The 24,561-nt window shown below is 41.5% G+C and overlaps 1 protein-coding gene across 4 annotated transcripts in view; it reads right to left on the reverse strand.

Annotated features, from left to right (window-relative positions):
• Nucleotides 1-4,382: 4,382 nt before the first annotated feature.
• TRIO (trio Rho guanine nucleotide exchange factor) overlaps nucleotides 4,383-24,561 on the reverse strand; it is a 272,849-nt gene continuing 252,670 nt past the window's right edge. For 2 of the 4 annotated variants that reach the window (XM_066626079.1, XM_066626081.1), the window contains 10 exons: nucleotides 22,157-22,911; nucleotides 16,516-16,763; nucleotides 15,947-16,085; nucleotides 14,517-14,544; nucleotides 12,909-13,071; nucleotides 9,416-9,537; nucleotides 9,239-9,338; nucleotides 8,867-9,067; nucleotides 8,067-8,205; nucleotides 4,383-6,745 (listed from right to left, as the gene is read on the reverse strand). In XM_066626079.1, coding sequence (XP_066482176.1) covers nucleotides 6,203-6,745; nucleotides 8,067-8,205; nucleotides 8,867-9,067; nucleotides 9,239-9,338; nucleotides 9,416-9,537; nucleotides 12,909-13,071; nucleotides 14,517-14,544; nucleotides 15,947-16,085; nucleotides 16,516-16,763; nucleotides 22,157-22,911 — 2,438 coding nt within the window. In that variant the 3' untranslated portion in view covers nucleotides 4,383-6,202. Of the gene's footprint in view, nucleotides 6,746-8,066; nucleotides 8,206-8,866; nucleotides 9,068-9,238; nucleotides 9,339-9,415; nucleotides 9,538-12,908; nucleotides 13,072-14,516; nucleotides 14,545-15,946; nucleotides 16,086-16,515; nucleotides 16,764-22,156; nucleotides 22,912-24,561 lie in introns of those variants that run through there. The other 2 variants (XM_066626080.1, XM_066626083.1) reach the window with 2 other exon arrangements.

The following is a 24,561-nucleotide window of genomic DNA, read 5'->3' on the forward strand; positions in this document are numbered from 1 at the left end:
AAATTCCTCTTGGAGGCCCTGCTCCCCGGGGTAAGGGGAAGCAATTCCTCTTGCTCCGAGCTGAACCACTAAGTGCACAAAACTTAGAGCAAGACTGCTTGTTTCCAGCGCGAGTTAGGATTGTGCTGCACGTGGGTGTGTCGAACTAGATGCTGCTTGCACAGAAAAGGTTTAAACTATGTACTTGCTTTTAAAGGTTAAACAACAGCTAAATCAGGCCCTCCATGGATCAGAGCCATGATAGGGAGGTTGGGGAGTTTTAACAACCCATGCCATGGTCTGTTCAGATTGCGGCCTCCTTGCCATTCCTACCATTTGACAAACCTTGTAATGCTCTCTTAGGCACCAACCTCTAGTTCAGAGAATCTCTGCTTTGTATTTTCCTCCTTCTAAAACCAATTCACACAGAGATATGCACATGGTAGTCTCCGCTTAAGGTGACTTGCTCTTCCCTTTTCACATTTTAAAAGTAAGCCTTTTTCGTATAATTGTGAAACATGCATCCAAAGTCAGTTCAGGGAGAAAAAGCATGATTTAGCTGTCCAAAGAATGAAAAAAACTGCTTTATAGTCAGATATGCTGTACTGTATATAGGCATAAACCAAAGTCTTATTTGTTTGAGACTGTTGATTCAGTTTTACCAATTTTATACAGTTGCCACCTGTATGTTTACAGTATTTTATTCTTGTTTGATCATAAACTTATATTTTTATAATTTTGTAAGCTGCTATGTAAACTTGTGGATAGCAGGGTATAGATATGGCAATATACAATCACCACAATTAGGCAGAACATTGCAACAGTGGCCAAATGGAAAATGTCAGGAAGGAAATCTGAACTGATCATGTGCCCATGGCTCATAAAACCAAAATGCTGCACCAAGATATTCTAAATTGTGCCCTAAAAGAAATCAAATGATGCAAAGTTAGCACAATTGCAGGTTTATTTTGCATAAGTATTCTACTTATCATGAGAAGAGTAATGCTTTATTCAGGACACTTAAACCTCTTCTTCCAGAAACACTGCTCAGCTTCCCTTTAGGTTCTGAGGTTTTGCCAGCCAGGGTCCACAAATTCTAAATTGTCTTTGCAAATTTTAGGGCTATCAACTTCCCATTCCTCCCAAAACAGATTTTCAGGATGCTAAATTCTGTGCCCAAGTTCTGAACATGTATGGGAATGCTATGGAAAACACCTAGCCCTGATATGTGGAAGACCACACACTTGAAATTGGAACCATCCTGAATCAAAAGGGGAAGTTTCATAGTCAGAACTCTCCTCTAGAAATTATTTGCTAGCAGCTCCAGCTCTTTTTACAGGGTGACACTACCTTGATTTGTAAGTATTAGAGATTCCTTTTGGGTACGCAGCCCTCCCGGTTCCAATTTGAATCTCCGATCTGGAAAATTAAAAAGGAAAAACACTTTACAGTTCAGTCTGTCTGTTATTAATATATCACTTTTACTTAATGTACACATAGTACAAAATAATGTTCTTGGACATTTATAGAAAAGTTTTGAATTCCATCAAATTGCATTCTAAATTATCAAAGCAAGCTACGAGTATCTTCCCATATGGTACAGTATTTAATTAGTTCAGGTTGTTTAAAACTAATGGTCATGGCTAAATTAAAATACAGTGGTCAAAAGATGCTGTTATTATTAACCAAGAATCTGAATATTAGCACTGAAGAGGTTATCTCAGAGTAAGACAATGTCAGGCTATGCAGGTATGAATTCAACTAGAAGCTCAGTGTCAATTATTTAGCAGCATAGTTCAAATCTGTACGTGAAATTAAGTATCTTGCCTATTAAAATGGCCGAGCACAGCTGCAGTGTGTGTAGGCAAAAGATGGCACAGTTCTTTCTATCCAACTCAAGACAAACTAGCTCCTCCCTAAGTCAAAACTCAGCATTATACCCTTTTTGTTCCTTAGTTCAAGTCTCCAAGTTTCTTCCTAAGGCTTTTGCCCCTTCTCTTAAACTCCTGTATTCCACCACCACTGCTACCTTTGCTTCTTCAGCTACCTGGCTTCTGGTTTTCTGTCCCTCATATGTTTCCTTCCACCTAGGGATCCTTCCAAATTTCAGGTGACATCCAAATTCTTCAGATCTAAAAAATGTTCTCAAAGCATACCAGCTAAAAATAGATCCTCAGGAGCAAAATTAAAGTGAAGAGCACCAAGCATACACAGAGGTGCTATTTGGGATGCGCATGAGAGTTTGTATAGGTGTCCCTACTTTGAAAGTTGAGATTCGTGAAAGCCCTCCTCAAAGCAGCATGTAAGGTCAGGGATGTCAAAACACATTTCATACAGTGGACCGAATAGCATTTATGGTGCCTGCTGAGTGCCAGAAGTGACCTCATTAAGCACATGAAGGACACAAATAAAGCACTTTATTCTCATGTAGGATCTCATTAGCTGCACTGATAGAAATGTTCAAGATATGGGCGAGCCCATTTACCATGTGGGCTGCCCTTTCAGCACTGCTGCTTCTGCTGAGGCATCACTTGGCAACTCAGTAGCTAAGAGGCAGTCTGTGTAATGCCTCAGCACAAGCAGCAGTGCTGAAAGGACAGCCCACATATTTGGGTTGACCCAGCACTTTGGCAGTGTCTCCCTCTCCCACCCCTCTTTGTCTGACCCTTCCACCATAGTGTTCCTTGCCTTCAGAGGCCACCTTCCAAAGCCTTGGGAGAAGTGGTGCTGCTGAGAGCCTAATTACCACATGGGCTGGATAAAGAGCATCCATGGGCTGTACACTTGACAGCCATGTTAGGTCATGACTCGTGAAAACAGAATGCCCACAATTGATCTTCCAAAAGCAAAATAATTGAGAAAATTGGATGGTCTAAGATTCAAGTTCATGTTGAATAGCAATTTCTCAGCTCCTATTTTTTTGCAAGACCTTTTCTTTATCATCTTCTAAAGTTCTTAAACTCATCAAATACCATACAATTACAGTTTTGCATTCTTTGTCCACTTCTTACCTGAAGCATTGACCTTCTGTTTGAAGAAGCACTATGTTTGAAATCCTGCTTCATACATATGTTGTGGCCTCACTAGTTTAGCTCTCAACCTTGGCCTCATAAACTGGTTTTATATTTTAAAAAAATTAATATATTGCAAATCAAATTAAGTTCATATGCCCACACCACACAATATTTCTTCTATATTTTTCCCTTTTAAAATCCCATTTAAAATCAGGACAAAATTGTGTAAAAATGACAAAACTATTAAGCAGATTCTTAATGTTCATATGTTCAGATACATCTGTGCTTACGCTCAGGGGCTGTGATCCAGCAGATAGTATATTAGAATGCAATAGCACTAGAAATGGCTGTGCTAATTGACTCTTAGATCACAGGACCTGCAAGCCAAATGGCTTGCAAATCCTCAGAGTGGTTTTAGCCTCAATATGCAGATTTTTGTTTTGTTTTGTGACAGGTCTGCTCGAACGTGTTGAGACTTTGCAATATAGAAGTAAGTTGGTCTGAAGATGGAGTAATTTCTTGTTCCTCTGTTCATTTCACTTATTCACAGAGCTATAACCTCTTGGGAATCACAAGTGACTTGGAAAGGAGCCTTCACAATAGAAAGTCATGTCACATTGCACAGATGGTACAGAAATTATTTAAATGTATGTCTAAAGTGTTAAAAGTGTGAGTGCAATGAGAATTAGATGGACTTGAAGCAATTAGATGGAATTCCATAGAGATGGACAATATCTCTATGGAATTTGTAGAACTATTAAAAATGGCAGCCACATAATGCTCTCAATGTAGTCTGAATTGCAAATAATAAAGCACAACAAAAAGGATCAGTGCAACCCATTAAAAAACCAAAAAGACTGACTAAAGGTTCCCCAAGAACAATAAAATGTGTAGTAAGCTGGAGATAATATGCTTCATTTATTCAGAGCCCAATCCTATGCATGCCTACCCAGAACTAAGTCCCCTTATAGTCAATGGGTCTTACTTCCAGGAAAGTGTGGATTGTAGCCTTAGTCTAGCTGTGCTCTAATTGTGTCTTGATTAATTGATAGTATTCTGCAGCAGCTATTGCCACATGATGCTCTGTCCTAAGGGGAAAGAGACCACCAAAAATGGCTGATACCTACATGTTCATTACATACAGAGAATGAAACCCAAAAATAATTTCACAAGCTCTCTTCTTTCATTTAACACTGAACACAATCTATTTTACAATTATAATATTGTATCTAAACCAAGACAAGACTATTAAAAATCTTTCTGACCTACTGGAGATGCCTCCAATAAAAGAATCAGGCACATCTGTTAAATATGTTTAATTTTTTTTAAAATAACTGATGGCAAAATAAAATATTTACATCACATCATACTGTGTAAACACGCAACATCACTGTACAAAGAAATATACATGCAAAATAAAACAAAACCAACTAAAATAAATGAAATAATTCACAAGCAAAAAAAGTTATGGTTGGTATGAATACACATCCATTCAGTTTGAATTTCATTCTCATTTTAAAAGTTTCTGTACATCTTTACAAAAAAGAAAAACAAATAAGAGAAATAAATAATTACAACGGAAGCCACAAATATTAAAATTAAAACCAAAGCCAGATTATGGCTTCAGACTGATTCTATGTCTAACTTTGTATGGGATGCAGGCTTGGTTTATTTCAACAGGTGGTACACACAAAGATAAACATGGATGATTGAACATCCATGTAAACTCATTAAAGTATGGAAAGCCATCAATGTCTTTATATTCTACAATTGCCTACATTTTTAAAAACCTTTTTTTTAAAAGAGAAACACATGTCAGATTCGGGTCTTTTCCATAACCATGACTACTTGCCAGTATTTTCTTCAAAGAGCACAAAATTCATTCAGTTATTATACAGAAAGAAATACACAAATTTGAAAATTCTAAAAAGTAGAGGTTGATTTTGGGGAAAAAATAATACTTTGGCATTATGAACAATGACAAACTTCTTTAAAAACATCACCCTATTTTTCTTCTCCAGTTTGCATTTCAGGAAATGAAAATCATTTTACAATCCTTTAAAATCAGCTAGACTTTTGAACATAGTCCTAAGCTAAGCCTCAACTTCAACTAATTTAATGACACAGTGATAAACCTGTAACCCTCCCCTAACCCATCCCATCCTGGAAATTCCAAACACAGTCATAAAGCTCGCCATACTATGAATGTGCTTTTTTCTATATATTTATTACAGTTACAACAGAGGTCCTCATAAATAGTTGCATAAAATGTTAAAGCCACAACATTGCACATGATATGAAATTAAAAAAAAACAAAATTCCAACGTGAGTGCATTTACAGTATTTTCTTCCTGCTATATACTGCTTGACAATGAAGGTTGACCTGTTGGACACCAAACCTAAGAGTTCTTTTCTGATAGGTCAAACCAAGGCTGACCTGAACTGAAGACCCGCACAGTGGTATACCACCATTTAGGGGGAGGTAAGAGGGAGAGAAGAAGGGAAAAAAAATTAAAGAGACACAGACTGAAGGCAGGTAACAGTCTATTTACAAGTAAGGCCTACATTTTATCAGAGCAAAAGGGTTCATTCTATTTGTATGCAAAAAATCTTGAGGTTGGATGCACTGATAAGCAGAGTCCAATTTCAGTGCACTGCTATGCAAGATACACACAGGCGAGGCAACTGGAAAAGCTCTATGTCCAAGTGGAAAAAAAAAATCAGACGGGTCAAAACAGACACCATCTGGATGGGCAGCCATTTTCTTCAGTCTTTTAAGTGTCAGTGTTTGTATATCATCTCTTAATACCAGTGCTTTGAACATAGGCATTTTTCCTTTGTCTAAAATCTTGAAAATGCAAGTTAAGATCATTTGCAAAATTTTAATCTTGTTTGACATTTTTAAAAAAGGTGTTTTTTTTTTTGCAGAAACCTGAATAAAATACTGTAGTTAAGTGTAAAGTTCTTCATTGCCTTTTGCAGAGTACAATGCTGTAGTCCTCCACCCCAACGTAGTTTTGCACTGCTAGTCCCAAGTACAACTGTGCACAGATTTACTTGGAATGCATTTCCACACGATGAACACACTAGCAGCTGATTGGCTTTTTTTTCTTCACCCCAAATTCAAGCCAACAGCTGATTGGCAGGAGAGCTTCATCCTCAGTTTGATTGGCAGGTGAAAGAGAATGAGAGAGAACATCAAAGTTAGGTTAAACTTTTGGCAAGAGCCTGCTCTGTAAAAAGTTTTTAATGCTACGAATAGGTCGAACATCATTCTGGTGTTTTCGCCGCTCAATGAACGAAGTCAGTCTGGCTATGTCAATGCTGTCAGCACTTTTGGCACTGCCTAGCTGCAGCCATTGATCCTGGAGGGCCAGTGCAGCAGAAGGACGCTTGGCTGGGTCATCCTGCAGTAGGAAACATACAAAATCTTTGGCCTTCTGGCTTACTCCTTTGAAGTAGTCATCTGGGAAGCTAAAGTCTAAGCGACAAATGTTCAGGCAGGTTTCCTCGACACTTTCATCCAGGAAAGGAGATACGCCACTAAGGAGGACATATGTGAGCACTCCGATGCTCCACACATCTGAGGTCAGGGAGACAGGATTTCCAAGGATAATTTCGGGAGCTGCAAACTCTGGGTTCCCAAGTAACTGGTGGATGTAGTAGGTGGTGTTGAGCTGGACTGCATCTCCAAAGTCAGCCAGTCTGATTGTCGCTTTGGCCAAGCTCTTATCCACCAGAATGTTTTCAGGCTGAAAGGTTCAGAGAAGGGGAAGTCTCATTCATGTCAAGCATAAAACATTTAAACATCCTGCATATGCCAATCATGACAATATTCAATGCAAGATCCTTGGGAAACTATAAGGACCCTTATAACATTCCAAAATAAAGCGTACACTGACTTTCTGCTCACTCTAAGAGCCCACCTAAGCTTCTTGTTCTTATAATCAAAATCCTCCATGGTCTTGCTCCCCATTATCTCTCAGCTTTCATATTCCAATACAGTTTGGCCTATGACCTTTGCTCATCCAGCACCACCACCCTTAGGTGCCCAGCTTCTTCAAATGTCTCTACTCTTTCTCCCTTGCTGTCTCTGATAACTGGAACCCACTACCAGAATGCCTCTGTGATCTGCCCCTCTTGTTTTCTTTAAATCCCTTTGCAAAGCTCACAGTTTCCGTGAAGACTTTGGTGTGACCCGGTCTCCAGAAGCAAGCAGGAGGGACAATTCATGTAGATTCCCTCCTCAACTGCTGGAGAAGTGATTTTGCAGTAGCATGACCAACCCAGCAAATGCTTCTCAACTTGTTAAGCATAACATACATTTACTGAACCCACTTAACTATGTATAATTCAAAATTCTGTGAACAAGTATTGGGAAGACTGTCCCTTTAAAACTGCTCTTAGAAAAATTCAATCCCCTGACTCCTCGTAAGCAAATGTTAAATACCATTAACAATTTCACCAAGCTATTTTAAGCCTCAAGATATTGGGTTGTATCCTAGGGTAATCAGTCATGGTTAAGGAACCTAACAAAACGTAGAATACAATGGCATGTAGAAAGAAAAGCGCAATCAATATTTTACTTCTAAAAATAAAGATTCTATAATTAATATGTCTGCAAACAAGATTTCTAATTTGAGCTGTCATGAAGATGTGTGTGCAGGACATAACTGTACACTATAGGCCAAGTTTCCTTTAGAAATATCTCCTATTCTCACAAGCCTCTTAGGGCCCAATCCTATTCAACTTTCCAGCACAGACGCAGTTACAACGCAGCTCCGAGGTAAGGGAACAAATGTTCCTTTACCTTGAGGAGGCCTCTGTGGCTGCCTCTTCACCACAAGATGGCACAGTCGCAGCAGCACCAGAAAACTGAACCCTTAGTGTGTACAACCTCCGTATGAGAAGGAAGTGGGGCTGCACTAATGTGCCCGTTAGATCCACTCTGTTCCTATACATAAGGCATTATAACTGTAAGTCTGAATTTCCTAGAAGCTCTGAAGCACACGTCCTACCACCAATGACTGGTATTCTGTACTTGGGGGGAGAAAACCCTTTTACTCAGTTCACCTTTAGGTCCAAGTGCACTATTCTGCAATTGTGAAGATACTGTACAGCTTCCAGAATCTCCCCCAGATACAGCTTGATCTTCCCTTCAGTGAGGTTTCCCCATTGCACAATGTAGTCCAGAAGGCGACCCTGGTTGGCCCTATGGAAGCACAAACATGATGTTAAGCATAAATTCATCTATCCACATTTGGGAGAAAAGGAAAACATACCAAATCCATTTAAAACTGTCAACATCTTTTAGTTCAACAGCTAAGAAAGTTTCCAGCTTCCCTATGCTGCATCCTCAGATTTTGCAGCTTAATCTCTCTTAAACTAAAAGACAAACTTCAATGTTGCTTCATTTGTCTTGCAGATATTAAGCAAGTTGTTTTCTGGATGATGGCAACTATTGGGGTGGAGTTTAACATTTCAACAGTTGCATACAGCTGGAGGAACGAAACAATACACTAAAAACACAGGCAGTTATGCCCTATCCTCACATCAAATAAGGAACATTATGATTAACAAATTCATTCAGCCTTCACTTAAAATCAGGGACACTGTACTACTTCTTAAGCCTACAGTGTCTTTAGGAGTAAACTGCTTGGACATGTGCGCAGGAACATGTCGCTAGAGGTTTACTAACCAGGCTCAAAGTAAGTTTGTTTATGAAAAAGAAGACCCCTACCACATCAATGTGAGAGCAACAAGTTACAGTCCAGAACTTTCATGGTCTCAGGTAAAAGATGGCCACACTTGATTTAAGTTCTAACAAAGTACCAATCTCAGAAAGGAGCAAAATACTTTATAAGATGACATACATCTCTAACACCAAGATGTAACTTGTGCAAGTCTCATATGTATCAAGGAGGCCAACAAGCTGAGGGTGTTGGAGATTCTGCATAATTCCGAGTTCATGGGTGACTTGATCTCTTTTCATCAGCTTTTTATTTACAAACTTAGCGGCCACTTCTCGCTTGGATCCCTTCTGATCGCATCTCTTAATGACAGAAAACCTGCCCCTGAAAAACACAAGACAAAATGAATGATGTGAAATTTTCAGAAAGTTTCTGCATTTCGGTGTCATACATCTGTGCCACACTAGTACAGCATATAAACATGCATATAAATGTAATGTCCCTTTCCAAATATGTGCTATACTTTCCCAGTGATATGTTTAGGCTGAATCGTACCTGCCAAGCTCAGCCACTTCGCTGTACAGGGAATCAAAGTTATCTTTCCAGGACACTATGATCCCATCACTTCCAGGACCTGAAAAAGGGAAAAAATAATCTATATTGAACATTTAACATGCAAAATGCATTACTGTGTTTATTTTGTGTGTCCTTGCCACAGACAGATAAACCCACCTAAAACTCGTAGACTGGCTGAAGATGAAACTGAACCCATATCATTTGCAGCTATACAGGTATAGATACCATCATCTTCTGTGGTCACACCAATGATTTTCAGAGATGCTTCTCCTAAATCACTGCAAAACACCATAAAGTTGTAAGCATAAGAAATTTAAATATCCCAGTTGATACGGTTTCATGTTCTCAACCCTTAAATAATCTCACTCATCATTCATCAGATGATGCTATGTTACAACTTTAGACCTTTCAGAAGATAAGAAATTCAGCTTACAAGGTTGAAAACCCTTTCCATTGTTGTCATTCAATACACTGCCATTTCTTAATATTTTCTACCTTTACACTCTGTGCATGTTTGCTGTGTTTAATGGAGTTTATCACAGTGAACACACACAGAATTAGGAAACTTGAGTAGGTCCATTACTTACAACTGCTATAAGTAACACCAGTTGCTCTTGTAAAAAGCAACAGAACAGGGATATCACATAAAACATAAGAACAGCCCCACTGGATCAGTCCACAGACCCATCTAGTCCAGCTTCCTGTATCTCACAGCGGCCCACCAAATGCCCCAGGGAGCACACCAGATAACAAGAGACCTGCATCCTGGTGCCCACCCTTGCATTGGCATTCTGACATAGCCCATTTCTAAAATCAGGAGGTTGCACATACACATCATGGCTTCTAACCCATAATGGATTTTTCCTCCAGAAACTTGTCCAATCCCCCTGGCGTCCAGGCCAGATGCCATCACCACATCCTGTGGCAAGGAGTTCCACACACCAACCACACGCCGAGTAAAGAAATATTTTCTTTTGTCTGTCCTAACCCCTCCCCACCCCCCAACACTCAATTTTAGTGGATGTCCCCTGGTTCTGGTGTCATGTGAGAGTGTAAAGAGCATCTCTCTATCCACTTAATCCTTCCCATGCACAATTTTGTATGTCTCAATCATGTCCCCCCCTCAGGTGCCTCTTTTCTAGGCTGAAGAGGCCCAAACACTGTAGCCTTTCCTCATAAGGAAGGTGCCCCAGCCCCGTAATCATCTTAGTCGCTCTCTTTTGCACCTTTTCCATTTCCACTATGTCTTTTTTGAGATGCGGCAACCAGAACTGGACACAATACTCCAGGTGTGGCCTTACCATAGATTTGTACAACAGCATTATAATATTAGCCGTTTTGTTCTCAATACCTTTTCTAATGATCCCAAGCATTGAATTGGCCTTCTTTATTGCCGCTGCACATTGGGTTGACACTTTCATCGACCTGTCCACTACCACCCCAAGATCTCTCTCCTGATCTGTCACAGACAGCTCAGAACCCATTAGCCTATATGTGAAGTTTTGATTTTTTGCCCCAATGTGCATGACTTTACACTTACTTACATTGAAACGCATCTGCCATTTTGCTGCCCATTCTGCCAGTTTGGAGAGATCCTTCTGGAGCTCCTCACGTGTATCTTTCAAAGCTAGTGTACATATCTGAAAAAACTGACTAGACCCGATTGCACGTAGATGCATGTACATTATGTGTGTGGAGTACATACCTTACATGTTTGTTGTTCAGTGTGTGACACTGGAGTTTCAGTTTCACATGAGCTGTTTTCATTAAAAAAAAATTGCTCAACATGTGAAACTGAAGTGGCAAAGTCCAACCAGCTGAAAACAATTTCGTAAACGGGAACTGTGTCTCTTGATTATGGAGGTCCATGGGCCAGGGTTCCTGCTCAGCTGGCTGAGTCTGTCAAAACTCAGGATCAACTGGGATTCAAACAAGGTGCCTTGTGGTGCCCCTTTGTTAGGAGCCATTCATGGCTCTAGAAAGTTAGCACATTGTTAATCCCATGATGTGTGTTACTCACTGACATTCACTCTATTCCTCAAATCACTGTGCTTGCAGAGGTCACATGGAGATGAGTAAGGGTTCTGCCAGGGAATAGTTAATGATGTCTATTCAGCACAGATTCTTCTACTGTCAACATTCATGTCTGAAGTTAAGTGCCTCAGGGCCCAATCCTATCCTCTCCCCCCCATCAATGCAGCCACACCAAAAAAGGGGGCGCTGAATCGAGGCAGGGGAGGGGTGGATTGAGAGGCTTCAGAAGGGAAAGGGGAATCATTTCCCCTAACCCCTCCATAAACCTCCCGCTCTGTAATGGATCTCTTCAGACCTATGCCAGCTCTGTAGCTGGCATGGGTCCAGGAAGAGAAAGCAGGTGCGGTGGCTTGCAAAAGAGGGATAGGACCTGGTTTGTGCTGTCACCACTGGATCTACCCCCTCCTGCAGCCTCCCTGCCCCATTCTTCCAGCCCACCCACCCCCATTGCCTTATGTGCTCCAGCAAGTACAGAAATATCAGGTAATAGCTCTTAAGGCAACACTCCCGAAATGGCAGCCAATGGAGTGTTGTGCTGGCTGTTGGTGACCATTTTGTGACAGCGGGACCCATTTCACTGTGACAACATGTCCGGCCAGCAGTTCAATCCTACACAGGACTGGACTTCAGTCCCTTAGCTGTGCCTGTCAGCTGTGACAATAAAATGTCTCTCATTCATATAACCAAGTTTGTCATCAAAATTCTGTAGTATCACTTCCAAGTCCCATTACTGAGGTGCATAGCACAGTGAAGGTCACTACACACAGTGCTCACTCATGTGCAGATTCTGTCTAAGTTTTTTTTTAAAAACCAAATACAGTTGCAGAGCCTGCAGCCTGGAGCAGAAGATGCACGTGCAAGTATGGATGAAGGATGTCTTAACCCCTTCCCCTCCCGTGTACTGTACCCTTTGCCCTGTGGGGGAAACAGAGATTGGGACCAGGGTGATTTTCAGTGGAAGAGAGCAGAAGAGAACAAATGCAGTTGTCCACCACCCCAATGCTGGTTTTCTGCTCCAGCCTGCAGCCTTGGTGGCTGAATCTGTTAAAAATTACATATCGGAGAAAGATTACATGCTACCTAGTGTCAGGTATAGCTTGAGTCTTAAAAGTTTCCATTAAACTTTTTTTTTAAAAGCTAAGAGTTAATATACAAAGAAGATATTATTTGGAATTTAAAATGTATTATTTCTTCATATAGCACTATCTGCATACATGGAGGTATTGAGTGAGAAGACAGATCCATGTCTTAAAGGTTCACCATCTAGGAAAGACACAAGGGAGACAAGAGGGAAAAGGGAAGGGGAAGCAGGGAAAGGCTGGGGAAGAACATGCAACCATTTCATGCACACAGGGGCTAAACTCCCTACTCTTCCTTTTGTTGTTCTCTTCTACTTTACAGAATTTGGCATCAGCAGCCTAAAAATGATAGAAAGTAGAAACCAAAATCTGTGACCTTGAGTTGAAGAGAACCCCTCATATACACGTGGAATGCAAGGCTGAGTTTGTGTGTGCATGCAACAACAGTAAAAAGCCCAACACCTCCAGAGTATTTTTTGTGCTTGTCGGCCAGCATCCTCACCCCAACATTTCAATACAGTACAAAGCTGCCGTACCTGTACGAGATGCTGTAGTGACTGTCACTGCTCAGTGTGTTATGATCGGGACCTTTCCAAGTTACTGAAGCTTTGGGACGACCACATACTTTGCACTTAAGAATGACAGTCTCTCCTATCTCGCATGTCATCTCGCTTAATGGTATTATAAACTCTGGGGGAACTGAGAGGGAAGAAAACAATTACATTAAGAAGTTAACATGATATTGCTTGTTCATCACATGTAATTAAACAACAATTAAAATATTTCTGTGGCGTGATTCTACTCCACAACAGTACTTTTAGTAATCATGTGTCTTAGGGCCTATTTGGATGCATTTTTGTCTATCCATTCCCTGACAGGACTCTCTCCAGAAAAACATCAGGAGTGAGCCTTGGACTCACACCAGTTTGCCTACTTCTTCAGCAGTGGACCTCCCCAGCCCCACGCTGGTCCTGTGGGCTACCACCGCCCCCCCGGCACAGAAATCCGTACCCCCCCACACACTCACCTGAGGCTCACGGAGCCTCATGCAACCCAGGAACAGGTCAGAGAAACCTCTGTGAGGTTCTCTGAAGCTTTAAAATGTGCTTTTGGAAAACCAGAAGCACCGTTTCTGCCCCCCCATCAGGAGCCTCAGAGAGGCTTCAGTGGGGTCCTGGTTCTCACGCCTGGGGCTTTTGCCCCATCGGACCTTATGGTCGGTCTGCAACTGCCCTTCTTACGGGGGGGGGGGGAAGTAAATTCTTGCTCTGGGAAATTCTGTGGTTACTTTGATGTGGGGAATGCTCCGGGAAAATGACTTGCCTGAAGGAATTCAAGTACTCCCCCAGCCCTACGGCTCTCCTTCCTCATGGAGAAAGGGGTACCTGACCCAGAAGCTTGCTCCTAATCTCTCTGGAGAGAATCTCTGCTAGAATAAACTGTGTATGTGCCCTAAACAACACAGCAGAATCTTGAGTAAAAGTCACCTTTTCTTTGATTTTTTGTTTGTTTGTTTACAGGAGAAAATAAGGCCAGATCTGGATTGAGCCAATGAAACAGAATAGGGTGATAGAAACTCAAAGTGTTAGAATGGATCATTCCATTGTAGACAACTGGTTAGGCAGTACAATTCTGAGTGCTCCCTAACTTAAAGAACCGCATGCAAATAGAAAACTAGTAAAGCAGACAGTCCAGGACTAGGAACTTTCTCCCTGCTATGCCAGTTTTTGTTTGTCTATATGGAGAATCATTTTTAAAAAGTATCTCCACCTAAAATGTTAAGTGGTACAGTCCAGCCTGCAATCTGCTTCATGTGCAAAATCGGGTATAAAAGTTTGATCCTTTACAATTTCATGGAAATGATATGCAAAAATAAACTGTGAGAGTACCAGAAGTATACAGCATTTTTCAGATGTCATGTGTTACTTTCCTTTCTCAGAAGATGCAAGAAAGATATAGCACCATACAGGAAAGCCATGCTTTGCTGCTTTTAAAGCAGCATCTCTTTTAGTCACTGCCCTACTGTGCTGTAAAAGACTAATCAGCTGTATTTTAAAATGTAGTTTAGACATCAATTCTTTCCCTACCTTTGTAAGAGCAAGCACAAAACATGTTTTTGTAATGCTGTGTTCAACTCAACTTACCATCATAAATGTAGTTGGGGTTGAGAAGCTGAAAGGGAAGAGTTGGGAAGAATCAGTATTTTGAAAGATTACCCAGACCTTGACCTTCAGGACAAGGTGGTTAAAAATACTACTTGAAGCATCCCTCAACTATCCATGCAGAAGTCTACAGGCACATATGTCAAGTAGGCTAGTATTATAATGCCATTGTACAAATCGATGGTAAGGCCACACCTGGAGTATTGTGTCCAGTTCTGGTTGCCGCATCTCAAAAAAGACATAGTGGAAATGGAAAAGGTGCAAAAGAGAGCGACTAAGATGATTACGGGGCTGCGGCACCTTCCTTATGAGGAAAGGCTACGGCGTTTGAGCCTCTTCAGCCTAGAAAAGAGGCACCTGAGGGGGGACATGATTGAGACATACAAAATTATGCAGGGGATGGACAGAGTGGATAGGGAGATCCTCTTTACACTCTCACATAATACCAGAACCAGGGGACATCCACTAAAATTGAGTGTTGGGCGGGTTAGGACAGACAAAAGAAAATATTTCTTTACTCAGTGTGTGGTCGGTCTGTGGAACTCCTTGCCACAGGATGTGGTGATGGCGTCTAGCCTGGACGCCTTTAAAAGGCGATTGGACGAGTTTCTGGAGGAAAAATCCATTATGGGGTACAAGCCATGATGTGTATGCGCAACCTCCTGATTTTAGGAATGGGTTTTGTCACAATGCCAGATGCAAGGGAGGGCACCAGGATGAGGTTTCTTGTTATCTGGTGTGCTCCCTGGGGCATTTGGTGGGCCGCTGTGAGATACAGGAAGCTGGACTAGATGGGCCTATGGCCTGATCCAGTGGGGCTGTTCTTATGTTCTTAAGTGCTGCTGTAAGGTCTACTATCTACTGGCCCTTGTGTTGCTGAGGTACAGAAACTCCCTTATTTACCAATAAGGTTCCAGACAAATAACGCAGTTTCTGGTTTCATGGAGAAACCAGAAGTGACATTTTAATGCCTTATAGGCCATTGGGAGGCCAGGGGAAGCCCTCCAGGGCATGTCTTATAAGGCACTGGGAGGTCCGGGGAAGCCCAACAGGAGTCATGGAAAGCTGAGGTACCCATTAAACAGCAATAGCAGAACATGGTGGGGGGAGGGGAGGTTAGGAGAAGGATGGAATCCTTGAGCTTTGAACTGCTTATAATATCCTAGAGGTAAGCATTAGGAGCTGCAAAGATGCAATTTTTGTGAAAGGTCCCGCTTGTCATTAAGTATATAAAATTGACAAAGCCCCATGTGGATTACATTAATAAAAACAATTTGACTGTGGAGGATGTAATGAGAAGGATTATTTTTGTGCATGAAAATTTTTTAGTACTTTACAGGCTCAAAGCTGACACGTATTCCCCACCACAGAGTCATTTATCAAAAAAAAAAAAAATCCTCAGGAAGACAAACCTTCACGGAAACCTTGTTGGCAAGTCCTTCTCGGGATTTACGGTAACCATTTTCTAACTTGCCTTCCCTTTTGCTGTCTTTATCTTTTTTCTCAGATTTCTTCCTTAGACGGAGTGCTGTGTGCCAAGATGACGACTTCCTGAAGCCAGAACATATGGGTGTTACGATTAGTTGACATTTTCTGCAAGTGCTTTAGTCTTGGAAAAATATTTTAAATTAACATATACAAGCAGGAACATGTGATGAAGAGTGAATATAGTAAACACACTGGAGACGAAACTGACCTACGAGACTCTCTTCATGGCCTTTATATAAGGAGTATATATTCAATCATTACTGAGAAGTAACCACCAATTTGGGCTTGTTGAAACACAAAAATGAGCCCCCACTTGAGGGGTTCAGGTTATGCTATAATACATGTGTTAGTCTTTAGGGTGCCACAGGTCTCTTGTTTTTGCTACAGCAGATCAACACAATTAAGTTTACTGTAAGTCTCCTCTCTCAAACATATAGCAAACTCAATAGCTTAAAAGGACAACCCTCTTCAGGGATAGATCTAGGGCACTTACTTCATTGTTCCATCCGGATTGTCAATGGTGACTGCACTGGTGTGACCCAGAACATAGCCGGGGATCCAGCCCTCGGCTGCGGGGCACTGGTCAGTGGCGGCTCGGAACACCAAAAACATGTTCTGTTGGTTGCTGGCTAGAATTTGCACGACCTCTCCTTGGTAGACATTAATCTCATCCTCCTTCACTGCCGTATAATCGTGTGTCACCAGCATGGTGGAGATATTGCTACTGCTGCTACTTTCACTCTGTGAATGAACCAATTAGGTAGAGAAGGAAAAGAGGAGGGAAAAGGAGAACGTTTACATATGTACATGTGAGCATTTGTGATGGCTCTGTTACAACACCAATCCACAGGAATACAGTGATTTCAGCAAGCTTGCATCACATCAAATCTGTCCTGCACATGAACTATACCGCTGGTGGGACTTCTTAGAATCTAAGATAAAATATCAGTTGGTTATTTAAAATTGAACAATTAAGATTTGCTAGCCAATCTGAAAGATCAATGAGGTCGATGTTTCTGCTTCTAATTTTCCACCACTAAGTTTAGCCTGGTAGTGTTTGTGTTGATCCCTTAATAGTTTGGTATCCTTTCCTAGTAAGTAGTAGAGGAACACTTGCATTTTGGGGGCTTTAGATTCCCACTGACTTTACTAATGGACCCATTTAAAAAATGCCTACAAACTGAGGAAGAGAATGGTATTCATGGTCTGCTAGAAAAACTGACAAAGCAGGACAAAGCAAGAGTCCCCTTGACTCCCCCTTCCCCTTGACTTGAGAATGGCTCCCTCCCTCGAGACCTTTCGGCGAGGCCTGAAGACCTTGTTGTTTAACCAACCCTTCTGACGTTATGGCCTTTTTAACATCTTTTATATATCTTTTAGTTGCTTTTTTACAGGCCCGATTCCTCTAAGAACTGCTGTTTTATGCTCTTTTATTCTGACTCTTCTGACTACTGTTTTTATGGGTTCTGCTAATGTGTTTTTTAATATGTTTTTATCTGTTTGTGAAATTATGTTTTAATCTGTTTTATATGTTAGCCGCCCTGGGTCCCTTTTTGGGAGAAGGGCGGGATAAAAATAAAGTTTTAATATTATTATTATTATTATTATTATTATTATATATCACCACTTTATGTGCTGCCTAATCGGCACTTCAGACGTCATGATGAACCAATTTTGCTTTAAGAATTGGCATTAGGTGGAAATCAAATTCTAAGCTACAGCAAGATTTCCACCCCATCCTAGTATTCAATGGAGCTAAGCTACGGCTATGGTCTCCAAATGTGTTCCTGTGGCTCATCGGTACCTTTCCAGCAGTTCTTCAATTCAGAGATCAGTAATGCTGGACAGCCTGCCCTGAAAGACAACTTGTCTTTTATTTTCACTCTCTTGCAAGGCACAGTAATAGTGCTATACTCAGTGCATTTACAGTATATACAGTTCACAGGAGGCACTGTAGAGGCCAAATAGGCCTGACCAGAACCATTCGTGAACCAACAGTGCACAACAGAATACACCCTACAATCCTCTACAATGCAAAGGGATTCTCTACCAAATAGGCAGGTCTACTCTATTAACAAATTCATGTGGAAAACGTTCCTTAAGGAGAACTTCTGACGCTTAAAGTTAAGCTTGAAAACTTCTGATGCAGGCTACAGATATTTCTGAAGGACACACTAAACATACAGGTGGGACTTTGGTATCCACTGATTTGGCATCCACTGATTTGACTCAACACTAATACTAGGGTTCACTTTTAAATGCCTTATATCAGCAGTCTCTAAGCCTTTAGGCCAGATGGGATATCTATCTATCTATCTATCTATCTATCTATCTATCTATCTATCTGTCTGTCTGTCTGTCTGTCTGTCTGTCTGTCTGTCTGTCTGTCTGTCTGACCAAATATCTGGCATGGTGTCAAGGGCTGGAAAAATAAATAAATTTTAAATATAAAATTTAAATAAACACACTAGAAAGCCTCAGAAAGCCGAAGGCCTACAGATGACTCAAAAACGTCACTTCCGGCTTTTCAGGAAAACTAGGAAGTGATGTATTTAGGCCTTTAGAAGGCATTCTGAGGGGAGGCGCATGGCCTCCCCGGCCCTCAGAACACCTTCCAGATGCAACTGGAACACAGCTCTGGCCACATTCGGTTGAGTGGGCCAGAGGTTTGCAGGGAACCAGGGGCTAGCTGCATGCCAAAAAGAGGCTTGTCACGGGCCCCATCTGGCCCCCAGGCCAGGGTTTGGAGATCCCTGCCTTATAACAAGGAAAAAAGCAGCAAAATCCCATTTCCTACCTTTGCACTGTTAAATAATTATAATTTCATTCCATTATTCACGCCTCCTAGTGGCTGAATGTGGTATAGCATCATACCAATGCATTCTGGGTGGCAATGAAGGAGCAAGAAACTGAGAAGTGGGTCTTTAAAGCTATTTTTCTACTCATTTGGTATACGGTAATTTTTTTATTAAATTCTCTGGGAGTTCTAGAATAGAGCCCCAGTGGATAAGGAGGCATGGCCTGAACTGTCTATCACAACCTAGGGGTTCTGTGTTCAAGCACTGGAGGATTCCCCAAAAAGTTATCAACCTTTTGGTATCAAGCACAAACGTGTTGCCCATGTTACAATACCACATGGGTTGATTTTCAGTATGTGTTACCTGAAAGGACAACTTGATACTTAGGTCAGTGTCAACTGATTAAGATCCTATCACACTTAATTTTCAGCAGTGATCATGTTTTTAGAAAAGTCACCCATCTTCTGTAAGAGACATGTGAATCTGCCATGCAGCACCTGAAGCATCTTATGAATGAGATCTTCAAATCATTAAGAGCCCAATCCTAATTAGGGCTATGCAGCTCTTTATAGCAGAACACAGCTGTGCTATTGTAAATGGCCATATGGCAGCAGGCACAGCTGCAGCTGGCTACCCCCAGTGCCAAAGGTAAGTCGGGGGGGGGGTAGATGGAGTGGGAAACTTTCTAGGTGTGAGAGGACAGGCAGGAGGCAGAAAGGGAGAGGGTGGATCTCAGTGGCATTTGTGCCAGCATCCAAACTCTGTTCCTTACTTTCCTTGGACTTGCACCAGCAAAATTGCTGGCACAGATCTGAGGAGACCCACTGAGGCAACAGAGGCTTGCCCGGATGTAAGGAAACAAATGGTCCCTTACCCTGAGGAGTCCAGACTGCCCCTCCATTGGATGCCGTGCACGCTCCTACTGGTGTGGCCGCATCAGTGGGGGAGACAGATTTAGTTAGGATTGAGCTGTAAGTCACCTTACAATGCCCTTTCTAAACCTTTCAGCTTCCTGGACCATATTACCATACAATATCATCTTGCTCTGAACACTCTGTGCTCACCTACAGAACATGACCATCACAGCATGCGTTGATCCCAACAGTGGCCCATTTCATCTGTGTGAATGGGTGATGGTGGTCATTGTGACTCAAAGTACACCACATGCCTAGTACACAGAGGGCTACACATTTAATTTGGTTTTTTAAGCTGAAAACAGAGTCTTTCAGGAGTGTAACTAAATCCACAGGTTTTGCAAAAATGACATGAAGACAGGATGTTGCCAGTCATTGATCTGGAAGAAATATGCTGTTTCTTTTGCCCATAATACCACCAGGGGAAAACATTAAATAGGGAAGTCTGAAGGGGGAGCCCCCCACCCATCTCTGATGTTAATTCCTATTGCAAATATCAGATTCTCTGTTGCTAATGCAATCTCCAGTTTCAGTGGGTGAAGGGAAAAAAGGGAAACAGTGAGCAAAATCACAGTGAAGACTACTCTCACCATGTGTAAGTCTCAAACAGTGCAATCCAATGTGTATTTATGCAGAAGTAATTCCCACCACTTTCAGCGGAATTTACTCCCAGGTAAACATGCACAGGATTGCAGCCAAAGATACATTTCTATTTTTAAATAGGCAATTTTCCCCACAAAGAATTGTGAATGCTCGTTTCTTCATTGCTATTCTTTAAAATCTTATGTCATATAAATATAATTCTGTGCCCATTACTAAACCCAGGACAGCTATTTTTTGCAAACAATTACCCTTTACAGCACATTTTCTTCAGATGGAGAAATGACAACCCTGCCATGCACGGCACTACCACCACATAGAAAAACACCATATCTTTTATCAACAGTGGGAAAAGCCTGTTTACCCTGGCTGCCAAACTGACATTTCCTTAAGCTAAGGAAACAACTTAAGGAGACAAGCCAAAACCAAAATCAAATAAAAATAAGAGAAATTTGAAACAAGAACAGACATGCAAAGCAGAATTTCTTACCCTAAGACTAGGATACAAAAAGTGAAAGAGGAAATCAGGAGAGTGCTACATTGTTAAGTGAATTCAACCAAGAAGTGCATGCTCTCAAGAAAGGTTCTGAAGGCCAGATGAGGTGCACAGCTGAGGTTGCGTAGAAGCTGTGAAAGGAGCTGAAAAAAGTGTACTGCACACTTAAAATGGGGAATTGGCATGAGATACATGCTAACATCAGAGCTGGGATATCCCCATCATATTCCAGAGGATCAGGGTGTATTTTCAAATATTTGCAGGAGCCCTGTGAATGCCATGTTGCACTTCAAGGTAGAAGCCTTAAAGAGAATGTGTGGAGTTTGCTGGTTGAGAACCCCTGCTCCTCCTCACACACCAAACAGCAGAATAGGCTGAAACGGAATCTCCAGGTACCCTAATGTGGAGCTTCTTAGAGACACACAGGGAAGAGATTTTAACTTGCTATAACTATTTTGAAGGTTTGATTATGGTAGCTTTTTTATTTGTGTGCACGTTTGGCTGCATTTAGGATTTTTTGGGAGGAGGGATGGTGGCAGATTCCTTAACCAGGTATGTACTTTAAAGACAGCAAGTCAAGTCAACTCAGCTGAGATAAAAAAGAGCAGCCCAGGGAATGCAGAGTGATAGTTAAATGGAATCTCCATGTTCAGCTGAATACCTGAAGTTGGGGTAAGGGGGTGGGGAGGAGAAGTGTTAAATTCATGCCCTGCCTGTTGTGATCTTTGTGGAGGCATCTGGCTGGCCCCTGTTGAAAAAAGGATGCTGGACTAGGTGAGCCTCTGGTCTGATCAAGCAGGGTAATTCTTATATTCCTCCAAGTTTCATCAGGAGGGAAAAAAGTGAACTGTGTGCTTGCATGTGAATAGAGGAGAAGGCATCCCTGAACCAGTCTGCAAAGGAAAATACAGGTGACTCAGAAGCTGAGTGCCACCATAGTGGCCACTCACAGTATGTTAAATTTCTGCCTTCATGTTAGATGGAAAAAAGCCAAGAGCAAGTTAGTAGAAATCAGACTAGCAGATTTTTTTTAAAAAAATTTATCTTCAGCAGATATGGAAGTCACATTTAGAGTTAGAAAATTTTTCTTTGTGCCTGTATACATACTGCAAGTCTATGTTTTATGTATACACACGCAGACACTACATACGTTTCTACTGAGATTTGCATATAAAGATTGGAGCAGTTGATTATTATTTCAGAGCAGTGATGCAGCACTGGAGAGCCAGAAGTTAGTACGGAGAGTGATGGTCACGCACAGGAGGGAGAGAGCATGGGAAGATTTGTTTAGAAGGGCTCACAGGATAGAAGCGCTCCGGCTCTTACCCCATTACTCTGGGTGGAGTGTACTGACTGCTCGCTGGTCGAGGAACATGTGCTCATGCGGTCTGTGTCCTTGCTGTGTGAAGAGTGGCGGTGGACCTGGCGCTGGAGGGAGTCACTGTCCCCGGGGAAAGTGAAGGAGCCGGGGCGGCTGACAGGGGATGCCGGGATGGAGCTCCAAAAGGAGCCCTTCTGCAGGGGACTGCTGGGTGGAAAGGTTTCCTTGCCAAAAGGAGAAGGGAAAGTCATTGTGGGAGGCACGTTTATTGGCGAGATGGCTCCAGGTCTTGATTTTCCCAGCGTCAAGGATCCTATGCTGCTTCTTGAACGGGTTTCCTCTGAATTCCCACGGCATTCCCTCTGATCTGTGTCTGACACGCCATAAGTGCTTCCTGGTGTCTTCCGGGGACTTTCCATTGCCTTCATCTTGGGAATCTTCTCTGCTTCTCTCTCCGGACCATTCTGTTGTGCATTAGGTGGGTGCCTGCCTGGCTGGCTAAGGCCAGCTTCTAGGGTGGTACTGTGGGGAGGCAGGGAGGGATTGTGAATGGACATACCTGACATCTTGTCTGCCTCTGCCTGGACTGAGGCTGCAGAGGAGACCAGGACTGGGGAATGGTGTCGGACCGGCTGCGGGATCCGGGAAGGCCTGCTACGGCTGGAGCTGGGGATTCCAGTGCAGCTGCTAGGGCCACTGCTGTTGCTGCTACCACCAGGACCACTGTGGTTCCTCTGGTACTCGATTGGCGATGTCAAGGCTGTGGTAGCAATTGACAAAAAGGAGAGACATTCAAGTAAAAATGAAAGGCAATTCAATGCAATTTTTCCAATCTGATCACAAATTTAATCAGGTTAATTTACTATATCTCTGTTTACATAATACTTATTGTGGCACAAATTAAACCATCTTTTTCTGAAATGAGAAAAAGGTCAGCTTAAGCAAACAAGCTCTCCATGCAAACACAAATGAAATGAATTCCTCACCTAGCCCTTCAACATACCAGAATTTTCTTAAGCAAGCCCCAAATGCTTCATATTCTCCATTCTAACAAAGTCTTTAAATGATGGGGCAACAAGCAGAACCAACAATTTGAACATGGAAACACAGATACACCAAGACCACTGACCTTTGAAAAATGAACAAATCTACTTTTATCACTATTAACTTACCTGTAATAGAACAACATGATACACTGTTTTATGCAAAGTCTACATACTGAGAATTGCATCTCCAAAATGTCAGCATAGAATAAAATTTGGATTGAGTCAACCAGTTGCAAGCAATTGTTTATACATGAGAAAAATGTAGACAATAACTCCACAAATAACAAAAAAATCAAGGGTATAAAAATGCAAAGGAATGAAATTACTATGCAAATACAGGAAAATGTGTTTTCGGTCTAATACACTCTAGGTCTTATGCAGAATATCTCAAATGCTTTGCTGAATTTTGAAAAAGAAGTATTCAAGTATGATGTTTCTAACATGGGTGGGTAAGAAAGTCTGCACACACATATGTTTTGGAGTAATTAACGATCATGTAACGTGACTTGCTGTCCCATGCCTTTAAGCTGGCTGAGCACTCAATATTCTTTTCAAGCCACGTTAACAGTAATTCTATTAATGTCAGCAAAAATCTGAGAGTATTACAAAAGTAACGTGTTTTTTAAAAGAGAAGTACTATCAAAACAATAGCAGACGGTTAGTTTGCTTAAATTAATACAGCAATAATGTCAGTAACTGAAATACATATGAGTAATGCACTCATATGTTGGCCTCTTTTTGTTGCTTACAAAAATGCAAAGTGCACTAATGAAATTTTTGTCTTTGGTTATATGTTCCATGTACACAACCCATTTATATAAAATGCTGGGATGAGAATGTTCATGTTGTATAGTGCAAATAATTTGAGGTTGGTGGGAACTGAATCTTTAACTCAAAGTTTGGTATCAATGCATCTTAAATTGAATGTATTATAGAAAAATTATTCAAGAAACTATTCCAGGAGAGGTAACGACAGGATTGGACAAGCAATTCGACTGAGGTTCTGCAAGAGGGGGCTGGATGTCCAGCCTACAATATATTACTATTTACATGGAAAGTAAGGACAATTTCATTGTCACATCAAATGGTTATGGTAGAACATGTACATTGCATGCAGGAAGTTCCAGATTCAATCTGGCATCTCCACCTAGAGCTAGAAAAGATTCCTATCTTAAATTCTGCAGAGCCACAACCAGACAGTATAGGCCACACTAAGCTAGATGGAACAGTAAGCTAAGCTGACTAGGTGTAAGACAGTTTCTTATGCTCCTCTGTTTATTTGTGAAAGAATTAACTTCAGGGTTATTCAGTGAGGCAGTCTATTGGGAGAAAAAATGCAGACCTTTGAACAAGTGAATTCATTT

This window comes from Tiliqua scincoides, chromosome 4 (genome assembly GCF_035046505.1).
Source record: "Tiliqua scincoides isolate rTilSci1 chromosome 4, rTilSci1.hap2, whole genome shotgun sequence".
In the NCBI taxonomy this organism is placed as follows: Eukaryota; Metazoa; Chordata; class Lepidosauria; order Squamata; family Scincidae; genus Tiliqua; species Tiliqua scincoides.